Here is a 27,663-nt window from a genome sequence, read left to right on the forward strand (position 1 = left end):
GCCCCTCCTCCTCTGACGTCACCCACACGCTCTTTGAGGACTGGCTCTGGGCCTGGGAAGGAAAGTCAGTCCCTGGGTGAGGGTCTGGACAGGAACGCGCGGAGAGGCGGGGCACTCGGACTGACAGCCGTCAGAGTTAAGAACGCCCTGTCTCACACGGTATCGCGTGTGTTTCCACAGCCCTGAAAAGCAGCAGAGTTTTAAGTGGCAGTAAAAGGGCACAACCAAGTGTTCTGTTCATAAGGTGCTCTACCCACTACACTTTCTACCTGTAAAGAAGGAAATTATCTGGGGGGACAAAGACGAACCAATGCAGAAGAGAAGATGAACAGAAAGAGAAATAAGCATAAAAAGGGAAGTGGGATTCAGAACTGAGGGTGGCCTGTGGGATCCAGGGCGGAAAGGGAGCTAACAGGTCAAAGTCGCTCAGAAATAAGTGAAAGAGAAGCAAGAGAAATATGAGGACAGGCATAGAGGTCCAGGTAATGAGATGGCTGGCTTTGAAGGTGGAACCCAAAAGCCAAAGAATTTGGGTAGCCTCCAGGAGCTGAAAAAGTCAAGGAAATGAAGTCTCCCTGAGGGCCTCCAGAAGGAACACAGCCCTATCTACACCTTGATCTCAGCCAGTGGGCTTCTGAGCTACAGATGTATATGATAATAAATGTATTGTTTCAAGTCACTAAATTTGTGGACACTTGTTATTGCAGCCATAGGAAGGGAATGCACTCCCCGGACGGTAAGGAGGCGATGTGCCAAGGCTTCACAGTCTAGGTTCATAATAGCCACACCTTTCTTTCTCTCATGCCCAATATCTGCCACCTATTTGTTAGTTAGTAATATTTTTAACACCTTCCTGTTTTTTATTTAACTTATAAAACTATACATGTGCTATTTTAAAATAATTCAGTGGTTATGAAGATAAGTATCAATAGCCAACTCCTTCACTCTTAGCCCTGCCCGGTATATAAGCCTTGCAAGATTGTTTTCTTCTTATAAGAATGTAACCGTATGCTCCATTCTAATGCACCTTGACGCTTTTAATTAAAAATGTATCTAGGACCCGAAGATTTAACTCTTAGAGATAATTGCGCATTATCTTATATAAAAATATATTATTGTATATCAATTACTCACTTGTTCATAAATTGTCTCAGATTTATTTTTCAACAAACTGCCCTGCCGCGCTCCCTGGACGGGTGCTGGGGTCCCCATGCCGGATTTGGGGCCGCATCTTCCTGCAGAAATTGATACAAAGCGAGGCCTCTACGGTCCGGGGACTTCGGGCCAGGCTCCGCCCCAGCGCCGCGGCCACCAATCAGCTCCCGGGACGCCCCCCCTGCCCCCCGCGCGCCCCCCTGTCTGCCTGAGACTTTCCACGTCCCCAGCCTCGGCGGCCGCCCAGTCCCTTCTCACCTGAGAAGCTCCTTCCCTTGGGGAACTACCGCTGCCCCTCCGAGCCGGTCCTCTCCGCCCCGAACCCGCGCTGCAGGGAAAGCGGGGCAAACGGTAAGTGGGGGTCAGCGATGGATTCTGGACCCAAAGAGGCCTGGAAGCGACACAGGCCACAGCCCGGAGCGCCGTGGCCCGGGGGTGGGGTGGGATGGGGGTACGGGGAGACAGAGGGAATGCCCGTGGAGACTGTGCGTGCTGTGGGGTAGGGAAGGATGGGGACTGGTGTGGGGCCTCTACTTGTCCTCAAGGGGAGGGTGGCAGACGTGTTTAACAGAATTCCTTGCTGTTTACCTCCCGGATTCTTCTCTGCTGTCTCCCTGCAACTCGGTCTCTATTTTCTTCTTGCCGCAGTGTTTGTCTCCCTTGCTTGTCAGGAGGCGATGACCTTCCCCCTCCCCATTTTCTTGTGCTTTTTTTGTGCGTGTGCTCTACAAGGAGTCATTGAGATTTGAGCTAAAACGAACCCCGGAGGTAATGTTACCCCATCTCCTGGGGCGTTGCTCTTAAATTATCTGGCTGTTGCTGGCCTCTGCAGGACCACTCCCACCCCCCACCCCACCCCTCGAAAGCCTACTCCAGTGCTCTAGGCGCCCAAAGGCTCTGAGTGTGTCTGCGCTGGGGGAGGGAGGTGCGGGGTGCGGGAGGGGTGGTGGTAAGAGTAGGTGCCGTGAAGGGGGCGGAACGTCAGTCTGGAATGTGTTTGGCCTGCAGCCTACTGGATTATACAGTTCCCAGGTAAACAGCTCGGGCTGGCCAATGAGTTGGGTAAACCTGCAATGAACGGAGAAAGCCTTAAGTATAGGAGAAAAAGATTTATGAACCAGATAATCATGAAATTCTTTTCTTTTTTTTAAGATTTTATTTATTTATTTGACAGAGAGAGACACAGTGAGAGAGGGAACACAAACAGGGAGAGAGGGAGAGGGAGAATCAGGCTTCCCGCAGAGCAGGGAGCCCAATGCGGGCTCGATCCCAGGACCCTGGGATCATGACCTGAGCTTCCGGAAGGCAGACGCTTAAACGACTGAGCCACCCAGGGGCCCCCAATCATGAAACTTCTTGAAAGAAGTTCAAGTTTGATTAGACATAGAGGACCGAATGATCCATCTAGCAAACCACCCATCCATCCATCCATCCTTTCTTTCATATTCCAAATTATTTATTTGTCCATTGACTTCATTTCAATACCTTGCTTTCTTTTTTGCTTTGGTTTGATTTTTTTGTGTTTATTATAAAGGGGTATATAAAACGTCTAGAACGGTCTAAAGAATAATGAACAGAATGCCTGACCATCTCCTAGATCGAAAAAATGACAGTGCAGTACCACAGAAGCCCCCTGCGTGTCCCCCTAAAGCCCATCCTTTCCCTTCCGTGAGAGGTGACAGCTGGTTTTTGGATTAATCATTTCCTTGCTTTTCTTTATAGCTTTGTGATTTGTGCGTGTATTCCAAAAACATGTATGTACATGTTTGCTTTCCCTAATTTTTTAAATTTTCATATTAATGGCATTATACTGTACATACTCAAGTTTTTGAGATTCACCCTTGATGATTCCTTCATTTTCACTGTTTATGGTATGAGAATACTATAATTTATCCATTCTACATTTAGGTTGTTGCTAGTCTGGGAAATGTATTAGTTATCTATTGCTGTGTAACAAATTACCCCAACACTTAGCAGGTTAAAATAAAAACCTATTAGCTCACAGTTTCTGTGGGTCAGGAATCCAGAAAGAGCTTAGCAGGGAGTGTCTGACGCAGTATCTCTCACCGGCTATAAGCGATATCGTCTGGTACTTCAGTCTTCTCGAGGCTGAGGATAGAGGGAACCCCTTCCAAGCTCCCTCAAGTGACTGTTGGCAAGCCTCTTGGCCTCACTGGCTTTGGTTGGACACATCAGTTCTTTGCCAAATGGGCTTCTGTTTAGGAACTAGTCACAACATGGCAGCTTGCTTCCCCCAGGATAAAGGCTCCCTGAGAGAACGAGAGAAAAAGATGAAGGCCAGATTCTTTTTGTAACCTAATCTCAAAAGTGACATGTGATCTTCTATTTATTAGAAGTGAATCACTAAATGTAGCCCACACTCAAGAGAAAGGGCTTACACAAAACCATGGACATCTGGAGGTTTTAAAGGCTGCCTACTACAGGGGATATTAACAAATAACGTTGTTCTCTAACATTCTTGTACATGCCTTCTGGTTCACATGCACAGGCTCACTCTGGTTCCCTGGATTGAATTACCAGGTTATAAGATTTGTGTATGTGCAACTTTATTAGGTTATTTCCAACCTGTTTTCAAAGTATTGAGCTGGTTTTTACTCCCTCTAGCAATAGACAAGAGTTTCTGTTACTCCACATACTTGTTATAACTTGGTATTATCAAATTTCATTTTTAGCCTGTCTGGTGGGCATGAATAGTGTTTCACTGTGATTTTATTTATTTTTTTTTAAAGATTTTATTTATTTATGTGAGAGAGAGAGAGAATGAGACAGAGAGAGCACATGAGAGGGGGGAGGGTCAGAGGGAGAAGCAGACTCCCTGCTGAGCAGGGAGCCCGATGCGGGACTCGATCCAGGGACTCCAGGATCGTGACCTGAGCCGAAGGCAGTCGCTCAACCAACTGAGCCACCCAGGCGCCCATTCACTGTGATTTTAATTAGCATTTCTCCAATAACTAATGAAGTGACCATCTTTTCAAACATTGGTGAACTATTGTGTTCACCAATGAAATCCTGGTTCCTGTCTTTTACTCATTTTCTCTCTGAAATCCTGGTTCCTGTCTTTTACTCATTTTCATATTGGGTTGTTTGCCTTTTTCTTATTGACTCATTGGAATGCTTTCCTTATATAATGTATAGTATAGGTAATCAATTCTTCATCAGCTGTACATGCTGCAAATATCTGCTTTCAATTTGGTGCTTAGCTTTTCTTTCTCTGTATGTCCATATCTCTCAGCGAACTAAGTTTTGAATTTTAATTTCAAGTTACCAATATTTTCTTTTATAAAAAGAAAATTGGTTTCTCAAAACAGTAATTTTACTATATTTACCTCTAAAAGCATTTATAGTTTTGCATTTGGCAATTTGTCTTAATCCACCTGGAAACTGATTGTTATATTGTTTATTCCATATGGATAATCAGTTGTCTCAGCACCAGTGATCTGCAAGAATTCGGTTTTTCATGTAAGCATGAATTTGTTTTAAGTTTCCTAATCCTGTAGTTATCTAAAGATCTTACCATTTTTAAAATTTTTCTTCAAGAGTTTTTAGCAATTCTTGGATCTTTGATCTTCCATATAAATAAATTTTTTAAAAATTTTATTTATTTGTTTTAGAGAAAGAGAGCATACGGGCAAGGAGAGGGGTGGAGGGAGAGGGAGAGAGAGAATCTCAAGCAGACTCTGCACTGAGCATGGAGCCTGATGTGGGGTTCGATCCTGTGGTCCTGTGATCATGAGCCAACCCAAAACCAAAAGTCAGACGCTCAGCCAACTGAGCCAACTAGGTGCCTCCATATAAATATTTACATAAACTTATCAAGTTCTCCAAAACAAGGAACAAACAAGCAAATAAACCCACTGGAATTTTGGTTGATATTGCATTAATTTTATATATCAGTTTGGAGAGACAAGTCCTCTTTAAGATGTTGCATTTTTCCATCTATGAACTTGGTATATAATCCTATTTATTTAGCTCAACTTTAATGTTTTTTAATGTTTTGTAATATTTTTCATTGTTTTCCTTCTGCTTATGTTTATTAAATTTATTTCCAAATACATTATGTTTTTACTGCTATCGTAAATGTTTTCTTTTATAAAATTATATTTTATAGCTTATTGTTTCTGTTGTATAGAAATTCAGTTGCCTTTTATATATTGACTCTATATCAAACATGACAAACTCCATTAATAGTTCTAAATTTACCTGTACAATCTTTCAGATTTGCTACACAGGCTATCGTATCATCTGAAAATCGACAGTATTGTTTCTTCCTTTCCAATCCTTATACATTTAATTTCTTTTTCCTGTCTCACTGCATTGGCTAGGACCTTCAGTATAGAGTTGAATAAAGGTGAGAAGGGCATCTTGTTTTTTCCTTAAGAAAGAAAAAGATTTCATTATGTCAACTTTAAATATTGCATTTGCAATGGTTAGTTTGTAAATGCCTTGTCCCATGATAAGAAAGTTTGATTCTTCTTCTGGGAAGCACTTTTATTATAAGTAGATGTTTTATTGAATGCTTCTTCTGTAGCTATTGATTTTCTCATATGTTTTTTCCATTTAAATATGTTAATATGATGAAGTGTAGTATTCAATCTTTAATATTTAATCAGCTTTGCTTTCCTGGAATAAATTGTCTATGGTAAATATGCAATAACTTTTATATAAAGATAAGCATTAGATATTTGCATTTATATATGTGAATTGAGATTGGCATGTAATTATCCTCTTTGGTTCTTACTTTATTATTTGTTGATATCATCTCATAAAATAAGATGGATAGTATTCTCACTATTGCTATTCTATGGAAGAATTTGGGCTAGGTTGGAATTATCTGGTGCTTGACTATTTCCTCAAATCACCAGCAAAACCCCAGGTTGTGGAGTTTACTTTATCAAAAGGTATTAAACTTGTTGGTTCAATTACTTTAAGGATTATAGGACTATTTAGGTTTTCTTATGAGTCAATTTTCATGAATTTATTTTCTAAGATATTTAACTGTTATATATATATAATCAAACTTAATAGAATAAAATGGTTCATAATATTCTCTCATTACGTTTAGTTTCATCATCTATTATTATGACCTGTTTTTATTATTAATGTGTGTAAATATACTTTCTCATTTTGTTTTGACTAATTTTGCCAGAATTTGGACTACTTTATTAGCTCTTTCATATACTTACACCCATACACACACATACATGAAACTTAGTTTTTTTTTTCATTAATTGTTATTTGTTTTATTAGTTCTTCTTTAATTTTCTGTTATTTTCTAAGCTTTTAAGGTATATGCTTAGCTCATATGTTTAGCACATTAAGCTCTTAAATTTGTGTCACTGCTTTTTAGCTATATCTCACAAGTTTTGATACGAATATTTTGCTATCATGTAGCTGTAAGTATCTATAATTTTCATTATGATTTCTTATTTGAGCCATGCATTTTTTTAGAACAGTGTATTTTAATTTCCAGTTACTCACATGAGGTTTCTTTTATTATCTTGCAGTAAATGTTACCTAATTCATAATATAGTCAGAGAATGTATGATATCAATTCCTTTGGATTTATTGAAACTAGCTTTATTTATTTTTCTTTTTTAAGATTTTATTTATTTATTTGACAGAGTGAGAGATAGCGAGAGCAGGAACACAAGCAGGGGGAGTGGGAGAGGGAGAAGCAGGCTTCCTGCCGAGCAGGGAGCCCGATGTGGGACTCGATCCCAGGACCCTGGGATCATGACCTGAGCCGAAGGCAGAAGCTTAACGACTGAGCCACCCAGGCGCCCTGAACCCAGCTTTATAATCTAGCACATGATCAGTTTCATTTGTGTGCTTGAAGATAATGTATAGTGTCTAATTATATTAACAAGTGTGGTAATTATACAATCCAGATCTGCCATATCCTTACCAGTTTTTTATCTGTTTGAATTGTCGATTACAAGACAAAAAGTATGTTACAATCTCTCACTATGATGGTAGATTTTGAAATTTCTCATTGTAGATCTGTATATTTTTACTTTATATATTTTGAGGCTCTGTTATTAGTGAATTGGAGTAAACTGAAAATTTTAACATAATGTAAGGATTCAATATTATGGCTACCTATTAATGCTTTTTGGCTTAAATTCTTAATTTGTTCACCTATCAAATCAAGGTTTCTTTGACTAATGTTTACCCTGATTGGTGTTTACCTCCGAGAAAGATTTATCTTTCTTTCATCCTTTGACTTTAAATCTTTCTAAAACTATGTTTTAGGTCATATATAGTCATAAACTTACCGGTATTTTTTAAATGCTGGTTTTAAAATTATTGTTTGAGAGATGCCTGGGTGGTTCAGTTGGCTGGGCATCTGACTCTTGATTTTGGCTCCGGTCATGATCTCGGAGTCATGAGATTGAGCCTGGCATCAGGCTCCATGCTCAGTGGAGATTCTGTTTGAGAGTCTCTCCCTCTGCCTTGACCCTCTCCTCCCCAAATAAATAAATCTTTAAAAATAAGTAAATAAAAAAAATTATTGTTTGACAATTTATAACTTACCACTGAATAATTTATTCCAGTTATATATATTGTGATTAGTAGTGCAAATAGATTTATTTCTATCTCTCTCTCTTTTTTTTTTTGCTTATTATTTTTTGTGCTTTATCTGTCTCTTTCATTCCCCTCCCCTCTTTTACTCCTTCATTCCCCATTTTTCTGCTCCTCTTATTTCGAAGTTATATGTTGTAATGTGTTAGGTTGAATGTTTTAGGAATACTCTAGTTGTATAACACATTTAATTCATAACATTTATTAGGGTATAATTGAGAAAATTTGCATATATATAAAATGTACAATGTGATGTTTAGATATATGTGTACATTGTGAAATGATTACCACATCAAGCTAATTAATATATTGATCATCTCACATAGTTAACCTTTTGTGTGTGTGTATGTGTGTGTGAACAATTGAGATCTATTCTCTTAGCAAATTTCAAGTATATAATACAGTATTATTAACTATAGTCCTTGTGCTATACATTAGATCTCCAGAACTTATTTACCTTACATACCTGAAATTTTGCAACCTTTGATCTATATATCTCCCCATTTCTTCCACCTCCCAGCACATGCCACTTTCTGTTTCTGAGTTTGACTATTTTAAATTCTACATATAAATGAGATCACACAGTATTTGTCTTTGAATTATTTTGAAACTTAGCATAATGCCATCAAAGTTCATCCACGTTGTCACAAATGGCCAGGTTTTCTTCTTTTTATGACTTTTTTATTACTTTTCTTCTATTTATTTATGACTAAATAAATTCCATTGAATATACATACAACAATTTATTTATCCATTCATTCATTGGATAACCACTTAAGTCATTTGCCATATCTTGACTACTGTGAATAATACTGCAATGAACATAGGAGTGCAAATATCACTTCCAGATATTGATTTCATTTCCTTTGAATATATACCCAGAAATTGGGTTCCTGGATAATATGGTAGTTCTATTTTCAAGTTGGGGAAGAATCTCTATGCTGTTTTCTCTAATGACTTTACCAATGTACATTCACACCAACAGTGTGCAAATGTTTCCTTTTCCCCATATCCTCACCAACACTTGTTATCTTTTTGATAGTAGTCCTTCTAACAGGTGTGAGGTGATATGTCATGGTTCAGATTTGTATTTCCCTGATGATTAGTGGATTTGAGTACTTTTTCATATACCTATTGGCCATTTGTATGTCTTCTTTTGAGAAATGTCCACTTAGATCCTTTGCTCATTTTTTAATTGGATTATTTATTTTCTTGCTAGTGGAGTTGTTTGAATTCCTTATATATTTTTTGTATTAACCCCTTATTGGGGACATATGGTTTACAAATATTTTCTCCCATTCCATAGGTTGTCCCTTCACTCTGTTGATTGTTTCTTTTGCTATGCAGATGCTTTTTAGTTTGAAGTAGTCCTATTTGTTTACTTTTGCTCTTGTTGCCTGTGTTTTGGGGGTTATATCCAAATATTTATTGCCCAGACCAATTTCAAAAAGTTTTTTCCCTATATTTTCTTCTAGTAGCTTTACAATTTCAGGTCTTAACATTTAAATCTTAATTACATTTTGAGTTGATTTTCATATACGGTATTTTTCTGCATGTGGATATCCAGTTATTCCAACACCATTTATTGAAGAGTCTATCCTTTCCCCATTGTGTGTTCTTTGTACCTTTGTTGATAGTGAGTTGAATGTAAATGTGTGGGTTTATTTCTGGGCTCTCTATTTTTTCCCATTGCAAGTACCATAGTATTTTGATTACTGTAGCTTTGTAGTATAGTTTGCAATCGGGCATTTGTAATGCCTCAAATTTTATTCTTCTAGCTGAAGACTGCCTTGGCAATTTGAGTTCTTTTGTGGTTCATATGAATTTTAGAATTGGTTTTTTTTTCTAGTTTTGTAAAAAATGCCATTGGAATTTTGATAGGGATTGTATTAAATCTGTAGATAATTTTGGTTAGTATGGACATTTTAACATTATTGATTCTTCCAAACTATGAACATGGAATATCTTTTCATTTATTTGTGTCTTCAATTTCTTTCTTCAATGTTTTATAAATGTCATCTTTTACCTCCTTGGTTAAATTGGTTCCTAAGTATTTTATTGTTTTTAATGCTATTGTAAATGGGATTATTTTCTTAATTTCCTTTTCAGATACTTCCTGGTTAGTTTATAAAAACACAACTAATTTTTGTATGTTGATTATGTATCCTGCAACCATACTGAATATACTGAATTTGTTTATTAGTTCTAACAGTTTTTTGATGGAGTCTTTATGGTTGTCTATGTATGAGTTTTATGATACTGAAATTCTCCAGCCTTGCTTCTATAATTTTTTAACATATTGACTCAGTTATTTTAAAGTCAATCCCTAAGAATGCAAATGTCCAAACCACCTGTGAGTCTGTTTCTATTATTTGTTGTTTCTTCTGAGTTCTTGGCAATGTAATCTGATTTTTAGCCTCCCCCTAAACCATAAAGTTATGGTTGATGTTATTGTTTTTCAAAGAGGATTTTGGGGGTGGGGGTGAGAAATGATAAAGCACCAGAAGAGTACTTTCATGCCATTAAAGGTTAGTTTTAAGCTTTCTTAAAATTGGTGCATTTTAAGTTTTTCCTTTACCCAAGACCATAATCCTGACTCCAAAGGTGTCATTCTTTTGATATGCCATGGATCCTCTCATGTCTCAACTGAAAGAGTGTGTTGATTAAGAGTGTATTGTTTTTGTGGGACTTGACCTCCACTGCTTTATTCCCAGAATAGTACAGGTACTGAAATAACTGTCACCTGTTTGACATTTTAGCTGCTATTTTCAACAAGCTTTGGTGGATTTTTTTGGAGGTAGTGGTCCCTTCCTGTGTGTGCATAGTTTAAGAGTCAGCCAGTGACAAATTAAGGGGAATTTGTATACAGATTTTTAATATTCACTCTCATAGATAGCTTCTCGTCTGAAATTTTGCCCTCTGAGTTCAGTTGGTTTGAGAATCTTGAATCAGTAAGACTGACACTTTCTGCTTGGCCTCACTTTTTCTGCATTGTGAACTTGAAAATCCCCAGTGGATGCAGAGCTCATGTCCTGTGTATTTCTTCCCTTGGGATTATAGCTTCTCAAATTCTCCTTGTGTTGTTTGCTCTTCCAAGTCTTCCATTGTTTCCTATATTTTGTCCAACTTTTATTGCTGTGAATTTTCAGTGGAAGGATTGTTCTAAATAAGGTATTCTCTCAGTGCCAGATTTAGAAGTCTCTTACCATTTTGTCTTACATTTCAGATAATTTATCTCAGATTATTTTATTTCTTCTTGAGATACATCCTTTAGAATTTCCTTAAAGATCTTTTGAAAATAAATTCTCAAATTTATCTGAAGATAACATCTTTAAGACACTTGTAATAGAAGATAGTGCCAGGGCAGAACTAGGGGTAAGAAAGAAGGGAGGGTAGTATTGGGTAGCATCCAGTTTTAGCTTATTATGGATGGTGCTGCCTTGAACATTATAGTACATGTCTTTTGGTGACATATATATACATTTCTCTTGGGTATATACCTAAGAGTGGTATTACTGAATAGTCCTTATATATATATATATATATATATATATATATATATATATATATATGTATATTATGTTATGTTTGTAACATTTTAAAAGTACAAAATGCTAAAGAAAGGTGCCTGGGTGGCTCAGTTGGTTAAGCGACTGCCTTTGGCTCAGGTCAAGATCCTGGAGTCCCAGGGTCGAGTGCCACATCAGACTCCTTGCTCAGCAGGGAGTCTGCTTCTCCCTCTGACTCTCGCCCCTCTCATGCTCTCTCTCTCTCTCATTCTCTCTCTCTCAAATAAATAAATAAAATCTTTTTTAAAAAAAAGTTTAAAAAAATAAAAATAAATGTCTAAAGAAAAAATTACTGGTCAACCCTCTCCACTTCCTGAGGTAGCCAAATATGTCCTTATTTTTCCTGCTTAGATAAACATAAACACATACTAGGAGCATTACAAATTTTTTGCTGAAAATATATATTGAAAGCATTCCTCAAGGTATGACTTGAGCTTATCCTTTTTCAGAACTGCATAATATTTTATAGTATGGGTTTTTAATAAATTGTTCATTCATTCCAATTTAGCTGAGTATTTACTGAATGTAATATTTCAAAAGTTATTTCATTACATTCAGGATTTCATGGCAGTCTCAAAGTAGAAACTGGAAAGAAAAACAGAAACTCTAGAAGGATACAAGATTTAAAACAGAGCAAGTGATGTGAAGTTTGAAACAGAGGGAGAGATTAGAACTAGCTGAAATTTTAGCAGATATAGGAAGAAAACAAAAGGCTTATGGGAGAAGATTAAAAGAAAAGAACATGAAGAAGACGAGAAAACTTACAACATAGGAAAGCTGTGATTTGATTCACTGTTAAGCTACTCTTTGTCTTGTTGAGGAGTGTGCTAAGATTGCCTTCCTCACCCCACAGTCATGTATCTTGTCCATCCATCCATCAAGCAGACATTACCAAGCACCTGTTTGTGGCCACATGAAGTGGAGAATCTAAAGAAGAACAAAACACAGTTCTTGACTTATGTTTACTCTAGTTTGGGGAGTTGTAATGAAACCCCAAAGTGATACAGGATGTAGGAATCTATCTCCTTTACCACTGAAACCACATTCTTGTCAAAGGTCCGGCCTGGACACTGTTTTGTGGTAGGGGAGAAAGCTTTTTACTGGTCACTTCCTGAGAACAGTTTGATCAGGGACACCTTCTCCTTAGGCACCCAGAGAATAGGGGCCAGTGCAGTGATGGGTGAAGGGTGAGGAAACAGCAGAATGTACAGATGCCACACAAATCTTTCAGGCCTTTGGGACCAGCCATAAAAGGGAACAAGCTGGGTTTTGTCCCAGCTTCTAAATTTGAGCTCACCAAGCTAGATGAGCAGACATGGATTCAAGGCGGGACCATATAGTCAGGTTATGGCTCAAAAGTCAAGTGTTATATCCTGCTCTTACTGACTAAAATGAGACAGGACTAGGGACAAAGTTCAAGAATCCCCCACACAGGGAAAAATCATATTTATGGCTGTGTCACTACCAGCTATTTGAGCAAGGATATTTTATCTGTTTTAGTTCATTAAATTTATCAATTTTTATCACAAAATAATCTATATTTCTACTGAAATGTTAACGAGGTGTATGAAGAAAACATACTTAAAAGTAATCTACTGTTAACTGTCTGAAGTAACTGATTCTAATTGTTTGATGTATGTTTTCCACATAATTTGTGTTTATATAAGCATATATAAATATTTAAAAAGTTTTTCCTACAAAAATGCAAGCTTTATTTTTAATACCATGTTAAACGTTCATTAAAAATATTAATATAGATACAGCCTAACTCCTGGCACATATATGTATAGTTAACTCTTTTCTTGTAAATAGTTATGTATCGTTTTATATACAAATCTATATTTATCAACCCCTCCCTCGGTAAAGTCTTACGGATTTGTTCTTTAACCAATCGCCCTGTCGCACTCGGAGCCGTGCCGGGACCCCATCCAGGATTTGGGGCTGCATCGTCTCAACACAAAGCAGGGCCTCTGAGGTCTGGGGGCGGCCAGCCAGGCTCCGCCCCCCCGCCGCAGCCGCCAATCAGCTCCCGGGTGGTACCCCCCTCGCCCTCCCTGCACTGCAGCCCATCTCCCCGCTGCACGCCTCCCACCGCCACCTCCGCCAATTACCGAGTCTGCAGGCTGACTGCCCTGTCTCCTTGTCACGTCTCTGCAGATCAGTCCCTTCCCCCTCCGGTTAGCCCGGTGTGAAAATTGCTGGATAACGGGTGAGTATCGTCTAAAGATGGTTCTGGAACCGGAGCAGGCCCCGGCGCACCGACCAAGCCCGCGCGGCTGGGGTGGGAGAAGGAGCGACCCGGCCAGAGTCCGGGGGAGCGCGGGGGAGGGGGCGCCTGCGGGGCTGCGAAGGTAGTCAGGGTCTGGGCCTGAGACCGCTTGGGCCTAAGGAGGCAGATGTCTTCCAAAGGGGACTCCCTGCGGTCTCTCCATCTCTGTGTCTGGTTCTGCTTTTTTCTACCACTCTGGCTCTTATTTCTTTCGTGCTTCATTCTTCTCCAGGAATTTCTGCCCTATTACAACACTTCTCATGATGAAATGCTTCGAAGCTGCAGATACGTACAGAAAATAATATAACAGAATTATCAGATGCGGACATTTTATTACCTTTGCTTCAGCGCACTTGCTCTCCCCGCCCCCCACCCTGTGGATGTGGATGTGTGTCTCCCCCCTCCCCCCGTGTGTGTATATGTGTGTGTGTCTCCTCCTTTCTAAGAAACAAAACCTGACAGTTAAAATCTTTTCCCCATGAAATCTCATGTCCATCCTCAGATGTAAGTTAGGGTCTATCCTTCTCACGTATATTTTTGTCCTTTTATTATTTATTTTTATGTAAACAATATGTGCGTTTTTGTTTTGCATTTTAAATTTTTCCGTGCAACTCAGTACTTGGGGGGTTTGCCTTGCGGTGCTATTAGTCTTGTCATTTCAGACTGGAAAGGGACTTAGCAAGCAAGTCTCCAGCCCTCCTTGTTTATTAGCTCAGAAACTTGAGCCCTGTCGGCGATAAAGGACGTGCTCACTGTCGCTCAGGTGGTCCTTCACTGGGCAGGATCCTGAATTGAGGTTCTCTTGATTTCTGTTCCTGGCGTTCCTTCTATGTTTTATGCCACTGAGCTCACCTACCCATATCCCTTATTGGCTATTAATTATACGGTTCAATTTGGGGAAAGATTTAAAGAAGAAAGGAAAGCGGAAAAGGAGGTTGAAGGGGACTCGGGAAAGGAAGTACGACTTGGATTTGGACCAAAACTCTAGCCAGTATATTAAAAGGTATGCATTTTCCTGGAACATGAAGTATTGAATCTTAGGGCAGCCTGAATATTTATTTTATTTAACAGGCACTAGTACAGTCTTACTGCATGCCAGTCATTGATCTAAGAACTTTACAAGTATTCACTCACTTAATTTCAGCCTTACAATAAATCTGTAATATAGGTACTAATTTTATCATTCCTATTGTACAAGTAAAACTGAGGTCAGCCTGTAGATTGTAGCACTGAGATTGAATCCAGGACATCTGGTGACAGTCTTGAGTTTTTAACTGCATTTCACATGCTAGAACTAGCTCCTGAGGACGGTGAAGTCACTGGACAAAGGAGAACTCACAGTTCACAGAAGGGAGGGCAGCTGTCAACCGGTGATCAGAAAAGACTTCAAGAAAGAAATAGGAACTGAAATGTACATAGAAAGGTAGACTCTAGTACCTATTGTCCGTTTGAAATATAATATATTCATAACTGACAAAAGAAACATAGATAATGCAAACAATGCAGAGCTATATAAAAGTTGCCCTGCGCTCTTCCTCAGGTCAAACAATATTAACAGGTAGAGATGTAGTCTTCCCTTCTCCCATCATAGTACAAATACGTAAAGGGCTATTTTTTTTTAATTATAAAAACGAAAGCACAGCTAACAGTTTTGTACAATTTTTATCCCCCCTCCGCAGTATGTCAAGTACATCCCCCCCAACCAAATGGAGATCTAAGCTCTTCCTAAGAATTGAATAATCTGGCACCGAAGGTGTCCTATCATTTATTCATCCTTTCCCTTAGTAACGAATAGTCAGAGAAGTTTGTCTCTAACAGAACGGCCGTCCACTCTGCCAGGATGGGGGCCGCCGCAATGCCGAGCCAGCAGGGCCGGCGACACAAAGAAGCGCTGTCCCCTGCCAAGCGCCGCCCCTCGGGCTCGCTCTCGCGCCCGGGAGGAAGTGGGGAGGAGGAGACTCTTCGGGAACCTCTCCTCCCCCCCTCCATCCCGGCTGCGCCTCCTCTCCGCTACCAGCTCGCTCGCCCGCCCGCCGCGGCGCTGCCTGCAGGGAAGCCCCTTCCCCGCCGCACGGTGCGTCCCCTCTGCACCCAGCCCTGCCCCCGTCCGGCTGCCGCCGCGACCCGGTGAGTGGCCCCCTGCCGAAGCCCCGCAGGCGGGAGAAGGGGCGGCTGGCGAGGAACTCGGCCTGGCTCTGGGGGAGGGCGGTGCCGGAGGCCGAGGGGGCCCGAGGGGGCGCGGGCGGACCTGCGGGACCTGCGGGGCCTGCGGGACCTGCGGGACCTGCGGGAGGGGCCCCCGGATCTGGGACAGGTCCCTCGCTGATTGTGTCCTAGCCTCTGTTGCTGATTTTTCTCTGCTCTGGGCTCCGCGTCGCCGCTGCCGCATTGCTGCCCCTCTCCGGGTTCTGACATCTGATGTTTGTGTTTGCGTGCTTTGTGTGGTCGAGATGGAACAGGCCCGACGGGAGAACAGCATCTCCTCCGCAGCTTCGTCGGATGAGAATGCCCCAGACCAGGGACGAGGCAGGGCTTGCCCAGGGTCACACAGGTGGCTGGTGACAGAGCATCACTTCTGTCCTACTGCCCTTTGATCTTTGCAAACACCGGCTCTGGGACTGAGCTCCCTTACCCACTCTCACTAGCCCCCGGGGGACCGGTGTGTGGGTGTGTGTGTGGGGGGGGGGTTAAGTGCAAGAGGCGCCAGTGGTCTGCGTACCCCTACCTCACCCAAACCGTGCCAACAGGTCTGGAGCATGCCCTGCCAGGCAGAGCTTTTCTGCTCAGCTCCCTTCCTCCCCCTATTGCCACCCCCCCCCAGCCCCTCTCCATTCCTCCTCTGACGTCACCAACACGCTCTTCGCGGACTGGCTCTGGGCCTGTGTACAAGTCTGGCTGGGGTGAGGGCCTGGGGAGGAACCGAGAGGATCCCGCACCAGAACTCAGTACGGACAGCCCCTCAAATTTAAGAACGACCTGTGTCCCACGTTGTCTTGTTTCACAGAACGCTGTGCTGTGGGAGGCAGGCTGGTCAACACCCCCAGGCTTGTGCTCCCTGTGATGCTGTTCTCTTGGGAGTTTCCTCGTGAGAGAAATGAGCAAATATGAGTGAGAGAAAGAGAGCCCCTGGGGAACTCAGGAATTGAGAAGAGAGTGTAGTAAGATAGGAATAGGGGAATAGGAAAGCAGCATTTTAAATCGTGCTTACTTTTTTGGGAATGGGGGAAGTATTAGAGAGGACAAGAAGGCCTTTAAAAATAATGGTAATGGTCTCTTTTTTAAGCTGGGTAGTAGGTATATAGGAATCTGTTTAATTTTTAAAATTAACGTTCTAATACATGTATTTCATATTCTTTTTAAATATATTAAACCATTTTTCAATCAAAAATAAATAAAATTGATCTGGGAATATGTAGGACAGAATACAAAAGAAGGGTGAACCCACCCCAATTCTAGCTTAGTAGAAGTTGATGGACATTGGACAGGGTATTGGATGTATAAGGAAAAAGAAACAAAGGGTTCATGGAAGAAAATGGCAGGAAGAAGAGAAGACCCATAGGACTGAACGTCTGTGCTATTAATCATAGGCCAGGCGAGCTGTTTGCCGAAGAAGTGATCTCGGTCTGCCCTTGACACCATCCATCACTCCCGTTATCCACCCACGGAGCACCTCTTCATTCTCCTGGAGAATCCAAAGAACCCACATAGCCCTGATCTCAGACACTTACCCTACTTGGATCTGAAATCAAACTATAATGCAGGATGTGGTGCAGTATCCAAGACAGGCCTGCTACCCTCCTTCCCTTCCAAATACATCTCTTAAAGGGAAGCCCCATTTAGGTTGCATGGGGCCTCTGTGGTAGGGGTAGGGGACTCGTAAAGCTCTCTGCCTGAGTTACAGGTTGAGCGTGCTTTAGAGGTGCCTGGGGTTCCAGCAAGCTGAAAGAGGGCCGAGTTGGCCCAGAGTAGAGAAAGCAGAAGCCACAGAAGGAATACCAAGGATGAAGAACTTAGGGAGAGAAATAAAAGGGATTCCCCCACCCTGCCCCCACCCCAGGCTGTGTCCCTCTGCAGTCCCCAAGCTAGGAGAGCGTAAACAGGCATAAACAGGAAGCTTTCGGTTTAAAAGTCAGGTGTTGGAGTCATGGATATAGCTGGTTAAGGTGGGAACAGAACCAGCTGCAAAATTCAAAGAACCTCATAGAGGAGGGAATCAGATTTTTTGAGTAGGTAAATGCTCAGCCGATTGGGAGATGAAAAAATACATTTTAGGTGAGATATGATCAGGTAAGCAATCCAGTAATATATATACCCAAGCATTTAATGTGTGTTTACTTGCTTGTTTGAAGTTATATTACCTGTGTTACTTTTAAATGTAACAGTAATACATACAATTCAAAGGATGAAGACTTGTATAGGGAGAAAGAATACTGTTCACCTCTTCCCTCCCTAATGCAGTTAATGTTGGCATGTTAAAATGTGGCCCCCATAGATTTTTCTCTTGTATAGAAAATCCTGGTCCTTAACCAGGCTTATATATTTCTGGTACTTAAGAATGTGGACTCAGTACAAGATTCCCTGGGTTTGAATCCTGGATCCACCACTCACACTTGTGTGACTTGAGCAAGTAACACATTCTCTGGCCATCACATTTTTTGTTTTGTTTGTTGTTGCCTACCTATAAAATGGATAGTGATCGTACATACCTCACAGGTTTGTTGTCAGGATTAAATACTTTATGAAAGAAACTTATAATAATGCTTGGAACCTGGAAAGCAGTGTGTTGTGATTACTCCTACTAAAATTACTAGTACTACCGTTACTATCTTCATCCCTACAAAAATGGGTTTGTGTGCTATATATTACAGTGATTTGAGGTTTCCACTTAAAGTATATCTAGGGTTTTCTACATATGCAAAACAGATTTAACTCATTCTTTGTAATAGCGACATGATATTCTATAATATAGATTATCATCCTTTATCCAAACACTCTCCCTCTCAGACGTTGGCTTGCCACACACACAGTGTTGGTATCAGGCTGAGGCTCTATCCCAGTCCCACTCGTGGTGCAGGACAGGGGAAACTGGCCGATCAGAGGGGAGCCTGAGTGTTCCCTACCAAACCCCAGCAGGTAGGAGGAGGCGACTCCACAGGAAAAGCCCTCTTCGTTCTGGTCCCCTACTTTTCAAATCTCCGGGCCACCTGCCCATCCCTTTGTCACTTCTCCACAGACTGTTCTCCCATGAGCTAGCTTGAAATACAGCTAGGGAGACAAAAACGTGAGTTCTCTGCTCTGAGTGTTTCTGGAGTACCAGCCCTGGCGGTGACCAGGGCCCAGAGAGAAGGGGTCTGATGGGCAGCTCTTTAGGGGGTGTGCATCCGTGGCTGGCTGGGGGCCATGCCCCAGGGTCTTATGTTGTAATACCAGACTGTGAGGTGGGGTAGCCTGCAGAAATGGGATAGGGTTAGAGAGCTTTGGGTTAGAGAGCTGCATCCACAGAAGTCATAGATGGTTCTGGAAAACATTCCCTGTCATTTATCTATCTCCATTTCTAGGTTTGCATTTATCTGTCTCCATTTGTAGTTCTGTATGGCAGTGAGCATCCTTGTACATATATCTTTAATACTGCTGCTCTTGTTTCTGTAAGAAAGGTCATCAGAAGAGGGATTGCTGGTCTGAGGATAGGCTCACCTCTGAAACGGAGCTGCCACCGTCAGATTGCTCTCAGCTTCTCAGCCCTTCCAGCAAATTGTGCTCATGTCCTCCTAGCCTTTTGGACATTGGGCATTATTATCTGCCTTCATCTTCTTCACCTTCTCCTCCTCCTTTGCCTTCTTCCTTTTTGACAATCTTGTGGGCAACATCATGCATTCTATTTTCAATTGCCTTGACTAGTGAGATTGAGAGTATTTTCACAGACTACTTGGCCATTTAAATTTCCTCTTCTGTGAATATCTTCTCTTAGAAGGGTAGGATTTCAACAGATAGAAAGAGGTGGGAGAGGAAACAGGAAGGGAAAAGAATGGAAAGAGACTCTAAAATGAAAGCAGGGCATGTCCAGGGATGCCAAGTGTTCTGGAAGCTGCAGAGAGGTTAGGTGGCTGGAAACTGTAAGGAGCAGCCAGCCCTGGAGACCTCAAAGCCCAGGATGAAGGTGTCAGATTTAACCCTATGGGAAAAAGCAAAGCTCTGGGAGGGGGTTCTCTCCTGGGAAATAATGCTATCAGTGGCTTTTAGAAGAACAGAGGCAAGAACAGACCCTGGTGACTCAGAAACTGGGTCAGTTTAGTCGAGGAATGAATTACTGAGCATCTGAACTAGGTTCCTGGCACTATGGTTGGAAACCTTGAACGATGACATTGACAGGACTGTGACCAGCTGGATAGGGGACAGGAGGGAGAAGGGGCACAACTGTGACTCTTTGCGGTTTGCTGTCCTGGCTATTTGTGGACACCAGGAAGAGCAGGGAAAGGACAAGCTCTTGTGAACCAGCTGCCTGCTGATTCTAGCATCTCAAAGATTCTCTGAGGTAAATGTCACCCTCCTTAGCAGCTAGGGACATTGAGCTCATGTAATGTGCCTAAGAGGAGCTAGTTTGGAGGGAAAAGACTAAATTTAAGACTTCTTAATTTTAGAGACCCCTGCAGATGGTAGAGTGCTCTTTCAGGAGGATCTTGAGTTTATTCGTTACCTCAGAACCAGGGCCTTTTCATCTGTGCCTGCGGAAGGCACAGTGCTTGTGTCCGGGACTTTCTCAAGGGCCTGTGGAAACACTTGAGAAATAAATGTAATAATAATTAATATTAGTGTTAGCATTGGCTCCAAAATGTGAAAACTATAAAATCAGAATCATTAGATGCTTAGTTCAGTTTTTATAAAATCTGACATTAGGTTTGGTTTTTGTTCACTTTATAAGAATTCTCTATGGGGCGCCTGGGTAGCTCTTGATTTTGGCTCTAGGTCATGATCTCATGGGTCATGGGATCGAACCCCACATTGGGCTTCACACTCAGCTGGGAGTCTGCTTGAGGATTCTCTCCCTCTACCCCTCCCCCACTCGCTCACTCAGTCTCTCTAAAATAAATAAATCTTTTAAAAAAATAAGAATTCTCTATTATGCACATTTGCAAGTTAAATAGCTTACTCTTAACCAAATAATTATAAGTAAACATACATATAAATAAACACATATACACATATATATAATAAGTAACTGAAAGACACCTAACTTGTTATTTCCTTTAATCCTTGGGACAACCTTATATGCTAGACACTCTTGTCCCTACTTAATGAATGAGGAAGTGAAGTCTGAGATGTGTCACCCCATCTCACAGTTAGTAAGCAAACAGAGCTAAGATTCAGGCCCAGATAGCCTAACTCCAGAGCCTGAGCTTGTAACTGCTTTGCCATATTACCTTGAGAGTGAGCATATTCTCTGACAAGGGAAATAGAAAGATGTTAAGGACCAAAGATAAAAACATAAGGAACATCTGCATTTTCAGAAGAGGTAAGGGAAGGATAGAAAGTGAATGGGTCAGCAGGTTGAAGATGATGAGGTTGGCTCTGGCCATAACATTACCTGCGGTGAGAGCCTCAGGGACCAGGGGAGCAGCATTGCCTGGTGCCACCGAGTGGGCAGTGAGAATGCCAACCCCTGGATGTCCTGATTATGAAAACACAGCTGCTCTTGGGGCAACTGCTTCAGTAAAGTGTATATAGTGGAGGTCAGACGTCAAGCATCCTAAACAGGGAGCTCATGGTGAAGAAGCAGAGGATTTATGTGAGTACGCATCCACAGACATACACACCTTTCTCCACTGTGTCCAGGTACAAGTAAGAATCTGCCATAGTTCCTGGTTGTCTGGGACCTGGATTCAAGCCACAGAGGACTTATGCTTTCCACTTCCCCAGCCTATGACTGCGACCAAAGAAGCTTCTCTGAGGACCCAGACTTTCCAGACTGAAATTCTGGGATCCCCAAGCTGGGATTAAAAATATCAGTGTGGGAGTTGAGTGGGGCAGGGGGCAGCATGCGGCACCACTGGATTAGTTTTCCGGTGGCTGTTGTACCACATCACCACAAACTGGGTGACCTAAAACAGCAGAAATATGTTCTCTCACAGGCCTGGGGGCATAGAAGTTTGAAGTCCAGGTGTTAGCAAGGTGGTTCTTTCTGGAAGTTCTGAAGGAAAATCTGTCCTATGCCTCTTCCAGAGCTTCTGGTGCTCACCAGCAACCTCTAGCCTCCCTTGGTGTATAGATGCATCGCTCCAGTTTCTCTTAGCATTCTCCCCTGTGTGTCTGTGTCTGCATCCAGATGTTTCTTAAAAGACACCAGTCATTAAATTAGGGCTCACTCAAATCCAGCATGACCTCATCTTAACTTGATTGTACTGCAAGGACCCTATTTCCAAATAAGGTCACATTCACAGGTACTGGGAGTTAGGACTTACAGATATCTCTTTGGGGGCACTATTCTGCCCACATTCTCCACTTCGAAGGTTTGCTTCCTTCTGCAATGGAAAAGTGTCAAGCTCTTTTGGTTTGGCCACAAGAATTTAGGAGGACCGGGAGGGGTGTGATGGGGTCTCCTGGGTTGGATACCTTGACACCCCTGGTGAGTCCCTGAGTCAATTCAGAGTCTGTCTCATCTGCGTCGTGGGAAGAACTGTCCCTGCTAGGGGAGGAATGAATTGTTTGGCTCCTTTATTTATTTGTTTATCTATTCTTCGCCAAACTGAGTCTTTGCTTTCCTCTCTACAGAAGTCAATCCAGCCATGGCGACTCCCTCTGCTGCCTTTGAGGCCCTTATGAATGGAGTGACAAGCTGGGATGTCCCTGAAGATGCCATTCCATGTGAACTGCTTCTAATTGGAGAGGCCTCCTTCCCAGTGATGGTGAATGACATGGGCCAGGTCCTCATTGCTGCCTCCTCCTATGGCCGAGGCCGCCTGGTGGTGGTGTCCCATGAGGACTACTTGGTAGAAGCCCAGCTCGCTCCCTTTCTCCTCAATGCAGTGGGTTGGCTCTGTTCTTCCCCAGGGGCTCCCATTGGTGTACACCCATCCCTGGCACCCCTGGCCAAAATCCTTGAGGGTTCTGGGGTGGAGGCGAAGATTGAGCCAGAAGTAAAAGACTCCCTGGGGGTTTACTGCATTGATGCCTACAATGAAACCATGACGGAAAAGTTGGTCAAGTTTATGAAACGTGGAGGGGGTTTGCTCATTGGAGGCCAGGCCTGGGACTGGGCCAACCAGGGTGATGATGAAAGGGTGCTTTTCACGTTCCCTGGCAACCTCGTGACCAGTGTGGCCGGCGTGTACTTCACCGACAACAAAGGGGACACAAGTTTCTTCAAAGTCTCCAAGAAGATGCCCAAGATTCCAGTCTTAGTTAGGTGAGTGCATTACCCCAGTGGGGATTTGGTCCCACGTTAAAAAAGACACGGTTCTTGTCTTTCGGTCGCTCCCAGGCTAACAGAAGAGAACTTGGCACTTAGGCATAGATTCACCCTAAATCAAGCAGATTTACCCTCTATCAAACAGATCACCCTAAACCAATCAAGGTCCCCATTGCTACTGCCTCCCCAGACCAGACCACTTAGCTCTTTGAGCAGAGAAAACTTCTTAGTGACCATTATTTCCCTGGTGTCTAGCTAAATGTGAGGAAATGGAAAACAGACATGAGGGACCCCATAAGACAAAGTCTAAAGAGCTGTGGGAAAGGCTTTGAAATGTCCAGCCAGATGGGACTGGGATGGAAGTAAGAACTAGACGATTCAGAAGGTGATCTAGAAGAAAAGATAGCATGAGTTGTTTGTGCTAAATCTAGGAGTTAGAGGAGGATTTTATGTCTGCAGGCAAAACACCTGATGTTGAAGAACGAGGGAGGCGATGGGTACAGAGACAGGCTACGTGGAAGTTCTTTAAGAGCACTGCCCAGTCTGTTCTGTTCACATTGTGCTCCAGCATCTCATATAGTGCTGAACATAGAGCAGGTTAGCAGGTGCTCAGGAAACATTTGTTGGCTGGTGATTGGATGGATGAATGGGGGAGATTAGAGGCTGGAGCAGTCCCAGGAGTATAAGAAGTATACCAGGCCACGCCCTGTTGTACATTAAAACTCAAAGCATCTTTGGAGCAGAGAGCACTGGGATTTCTGACTGGCAGGAGCAGAGTAAAGTAGGATTGGGTGAGGAAGGCATACGAGGGTTAGTACGGACACATAGGGCATGGGCCATGGCCTCTTCTTGGCATGGAACGTTTGAAACAAAACCCCACATGTGCCATGAGGAAAGACACAGTCGTTCTGAGGCATAATGACTGACCAAATTGATCAAATTTTCAGCTTACCAATGATTTTCATCCTAAGGAATAGGGAGGTAAGACTTGACCATACTTCTATTTCTAAACAACCTAATCCCCCTTACTTGCCTTCACAGATGTTTTTCTCTACCAAAATCGTACCTCTTTTTTCTTTGGCCTACTCACCTCTCATCATCAATGATTCTCAGCTTGTGGGGTTGAGGGGGTTGGGCTGTACGTGTGTGTGTGTGTGTGTGTGTGTGTGTGTGTGTACTGATACATGTGTATGCGCACATGTAAAATCAGCTTGAAGATTAATGCTTGAGAAACAAATCAGAGTTAATAAGGGAAGTATGCAGACTCTGTTGTGGAGATTGTGGGTTATCAGTATTGGTTATTTACTAGGTAAGACTGTGTCACAACTCTTGCTTTTGCGGGTAGGTATAGCATAGCTTTGCTCATATGTTGGGTGGGTCATTTTTTAACTTGTGGATGGATTGAAGATGACAGTAGTGATTTTCCTGAGCTGACTGGGTGACAGAAGTATGGAGGAGAAAGTAAAAGGCACAAGAGGGTGTGTGTGTGTGGGTGTGAGAGAGAGAGAGAGAGAGAGAGAGAGAGAGAAAGATGTGAAATACTGATTAAATGCATGGGTTGAGATTAGTATGGAAAAAAAGAAAACAAAAAACCCTCTCCTCCTCACCCCATAGTTTACTTAATATTCACTCTCATGGGGGCGCCTGGGTGGCTCAGTCGGTTAAGTGTCTGCCTTCGGCTCAGGTCATGATCCCAGGGTCCGGGGATCCAGCCCTGCACCAGCCCCTTGCTCAGCGGGGAGCCTGCTTCTCCCTCTCCCTCTGCCCTTCCCCCAGTTGTGCTCTCTCTTTCTGCCTCTCTCAAATGAATAAATAAAATCTTAAAAAAAAAAATTCACTCTCACGTAGCCAATGCTGAAAGGTAGACATTAAGTGATCTTTCTCCCACCTGATGTTGTGGTGGTTGCCAAACGGTATATCAAAATCCATTAATTATAAACCTAAATCAAGTGAATTTTATTTTATGTGAATTAGGCCTTAATAAACCTTTAATACGTCTTTTTTTTTTGAAGATTTTTTTTATTTATTAGAGAGAGAGAGAGAGAGAGAGAGCATGAGAGGGGGGAAGGGCAGAGGGAGAAGCAGACTCCCCGCCGAGCAGGGAGCCCGATGTGGGACTCGATCCCGGGACTCCAGGATCATGACCTGAGCCGAAGGCAGTCGCTTAACCAATTGAGCCACCCAGGCGCCCCTAATACATCTTTTAATAGGACTTTAAAAAAGAATCAGATATAATCAGATTCATGTACAAGGATATGCAATTCAGCATTATTTGTAATAGGGAAGAGTAGTATGGCTAAATAAATTACAGATTTACCAACCATTAAAACTATGTTTCCAAGAATAATTAAAGGCATGGAGAAAATCTTTTAGGGGGTATTATTAAATGAAATAAAGTAGGATACTAACCTGTTTTTCATTATGTTCCCACTTTTGTTCAAAAAATATAGCTATGTGTAGAAAATATTATAGAAGGAAAAGGTCAAAATATCAGTAATGGGTAGAACTCTGGGTCATGGAATAATGGTAGATGATTTTTACTTTTTAACTTTTATTTTCCTAACTTTCTACCAAATTTTATTAATAAGGTATATATTTCATTACCTCACTTCACATGTAAGAACATTAAAAGACAAGAAAAATAATTCACAAGTCACATTAAAGACCTTCCACATCTGTCAATGCATAAATACTTTTATGACATAAACAGAAAACCAAATTTAACTCTCCAAATGATTCACTTACCTTTTTAACATCTCTGATACACATACAAATATGTCTATGTGTGTATGTATTGTCAATTGCCAGTACATTTGAATTATGAATCTTCTTCATGGGATACTCTTTTAAGCCACTTTTTCAATATTTTTCAATATCTCCTATATTTTTAAATGTTCACTTTAAAAAGTAATAGGTCATAAACCTACAACACAACTCTTTTCATCTTTGCATATTATTTTCCCCACTCATCCATAATTTTACATATTTATCATCTTAGTATACATACTGTTTTGAATTCCACTCACAAATATTTTTCATTCTATATAATCTTCAAAGTTATATTTGATTCACTTCATGAGAATGCCTCATTTATTTAATCATTTGCCTGCTGTTGAGCATTTGGATCTTTCTCCACTCTTATTGTGATTGGTAGTACTATACAGAATATCTGCAAAATGTTTTAGAAACATTAGACAATGCAAGACGCCAGGATGCTTCTATTAGAATTCAAGAAGGAAGATTATTTCCATCAGATGCTTAGCAAAGTTCAGATTGAAAACCCCTATGGATTTAGTTACTCAAAGGATTTATTTATTTTTAAGCCCTCATTTAAACATGGGAATGTGAATTAAGGTAACTTTAATCTTATTACTTGCATATTTCTTACTAAATTCTAAATAAGATCTTGGGATCCTCTCGCCCTTCTAAGAGTAAACTGTGGCAGGTCTTATCAAGATGAATCAAATTTTTATCAGAGGACATCTACTTTATGATCAGAAAAACAAATCCCTAAGCAATAAAACCAGATGATCTACTTTTACCCTGGTGAGAATACCCACGGGTGTCAGGACATGAGCCTCCTAGTCACTGCCCTCCCTTCCTGCCTGGAAAGCATCATCATCTGCATTTAGAATGCTAGTCTCCGGGTGCCTGGGTGGCTCAGTCATTAAGCGTCTGCCTTCGGCTCAGGTCATGATCCCAGGGTCCTGGGATCGAGCCCCGCATCGGGCTCCCTGCTCGGCAGGAAGCCTGCTTCTCCCTCTCCCACTCTCTCTGCTTGTGTTCCCTCTCTCGCTGTCTCTCTCTGTGTCAAATAAATAAATAAAATCTTAAAAAAAAAAAAAAAAAGGAATGCTAGTCTCCATGCCCTCTGTAAGACCAAGCCACCTGTAGTCTGTTCCCTGAGCAGTTTCTCCTCTCTTATCATCTTCATCCTCAGTGTCTCTCCTGTGCCTCTAGTTCTTAGGCCAGTGGTGGTGTACTTTACGTGCAGAAGGAACTCACCTTCTATTAAGTATTTCATTTGACAAAACACTGTGTCCATTGTCATAAACTACTCATAGTCTCACTGCAGGACTCAGGATTCATATAACCTGGAAAAGGCCCAGATTTTAGAGAAGGAAGACTTCAGTAAGTTCCCAAGCACTGTCTGGTGCACGCTCTATAACCTGGTGTCATAGTCACCCTCTCAAGCCTCATCTCTGAAGTGGGATTAATAATGGCTGCCTTTCAGGATGGTTGTGAGGATTCAGTGAATTAAGAAACATGCTCAAATACCTAAAACACTTTAATTATTTTCACATCCAGCCTCCACACTATGGTATATGAGTATGATGTCATGAATATTATTCCCAACCATTGAAACTTACCTAGCATCCATCATTATGGTGCCTTACTCCAGATCATGTATGTTGTCCCAGTTGTATGAAGTATTGGCATTTTAACTCATGTTTTTACCTACTTCCTCCACCAAACTGAGACAGCATCATCATGATCAACTGCCACATTTTATAAATTTAACATTTATACACTTAATAAAACAGGTACTAGAGATTGAACTGGCTCCACCAATAAGAGATGTGATGCAGATAAAATGCATCATTAGATGATCAATCTTAGGGAGGTTTTAGGAGAATCAACCAGAATAGTTTGCCTAGTTCCTC

The 27,663-nt window shown here is 41.7% G+C and overlaps 1 protein-coding gene across 4 annotated transcripts in view; it reads left to right on the forward strand.

The window, feature by feature from the left end:
- The first annotated feature begins 1,348 nt into the window (after positions 1-1,348).
- The window catches only part of TCAF1 (TRPM8 channel associated factor 1), a 48,039-nt gene continuing 21,724 nt past the window's right edge, over positions 1,349-27,663 (forward strand). For 2 of the 4 annotated variants that reach the window (XM_032401411.1, XM_032401408.1), the window contains exons 1-2: positions 13,373-13,536; positions 22,363-22,996. In XM_032401411.1, coding sequence (XP_032257302.1) covers positions 22,377-22,996 — 620 coding nt within the window. In that variant the 5' untranslated portion in view covers positions 13,373-13,536; positions 22,363-22,376. Of the gene's footprint in view, positions 1,507-13,372; positions 13,537-15,506; positions 15,724-22,362; positions 22,997-27,663 lie in introns of those variants that run through there. The other 2 variants (XM_032401409.1, XM_032401410.1) reach the window with 2 other exon arrangements.

This window comes from Phoca vitulina, unplaced genomic scaffold (assembly GCF_004348235.1).
Source record: "Phoca vitulina isolate PV1807 unplaced genomic scaffold, GSC_HSeal_1.0 scaffold4, whole genome shotgun sequence".
In the NCBI taxonomy this organism is placed as follows: Eukaryota; Metazoa; Chordata; class Mammalia; order Carnivora; family Phocidae; genus Phoca; species Phoca vitulina.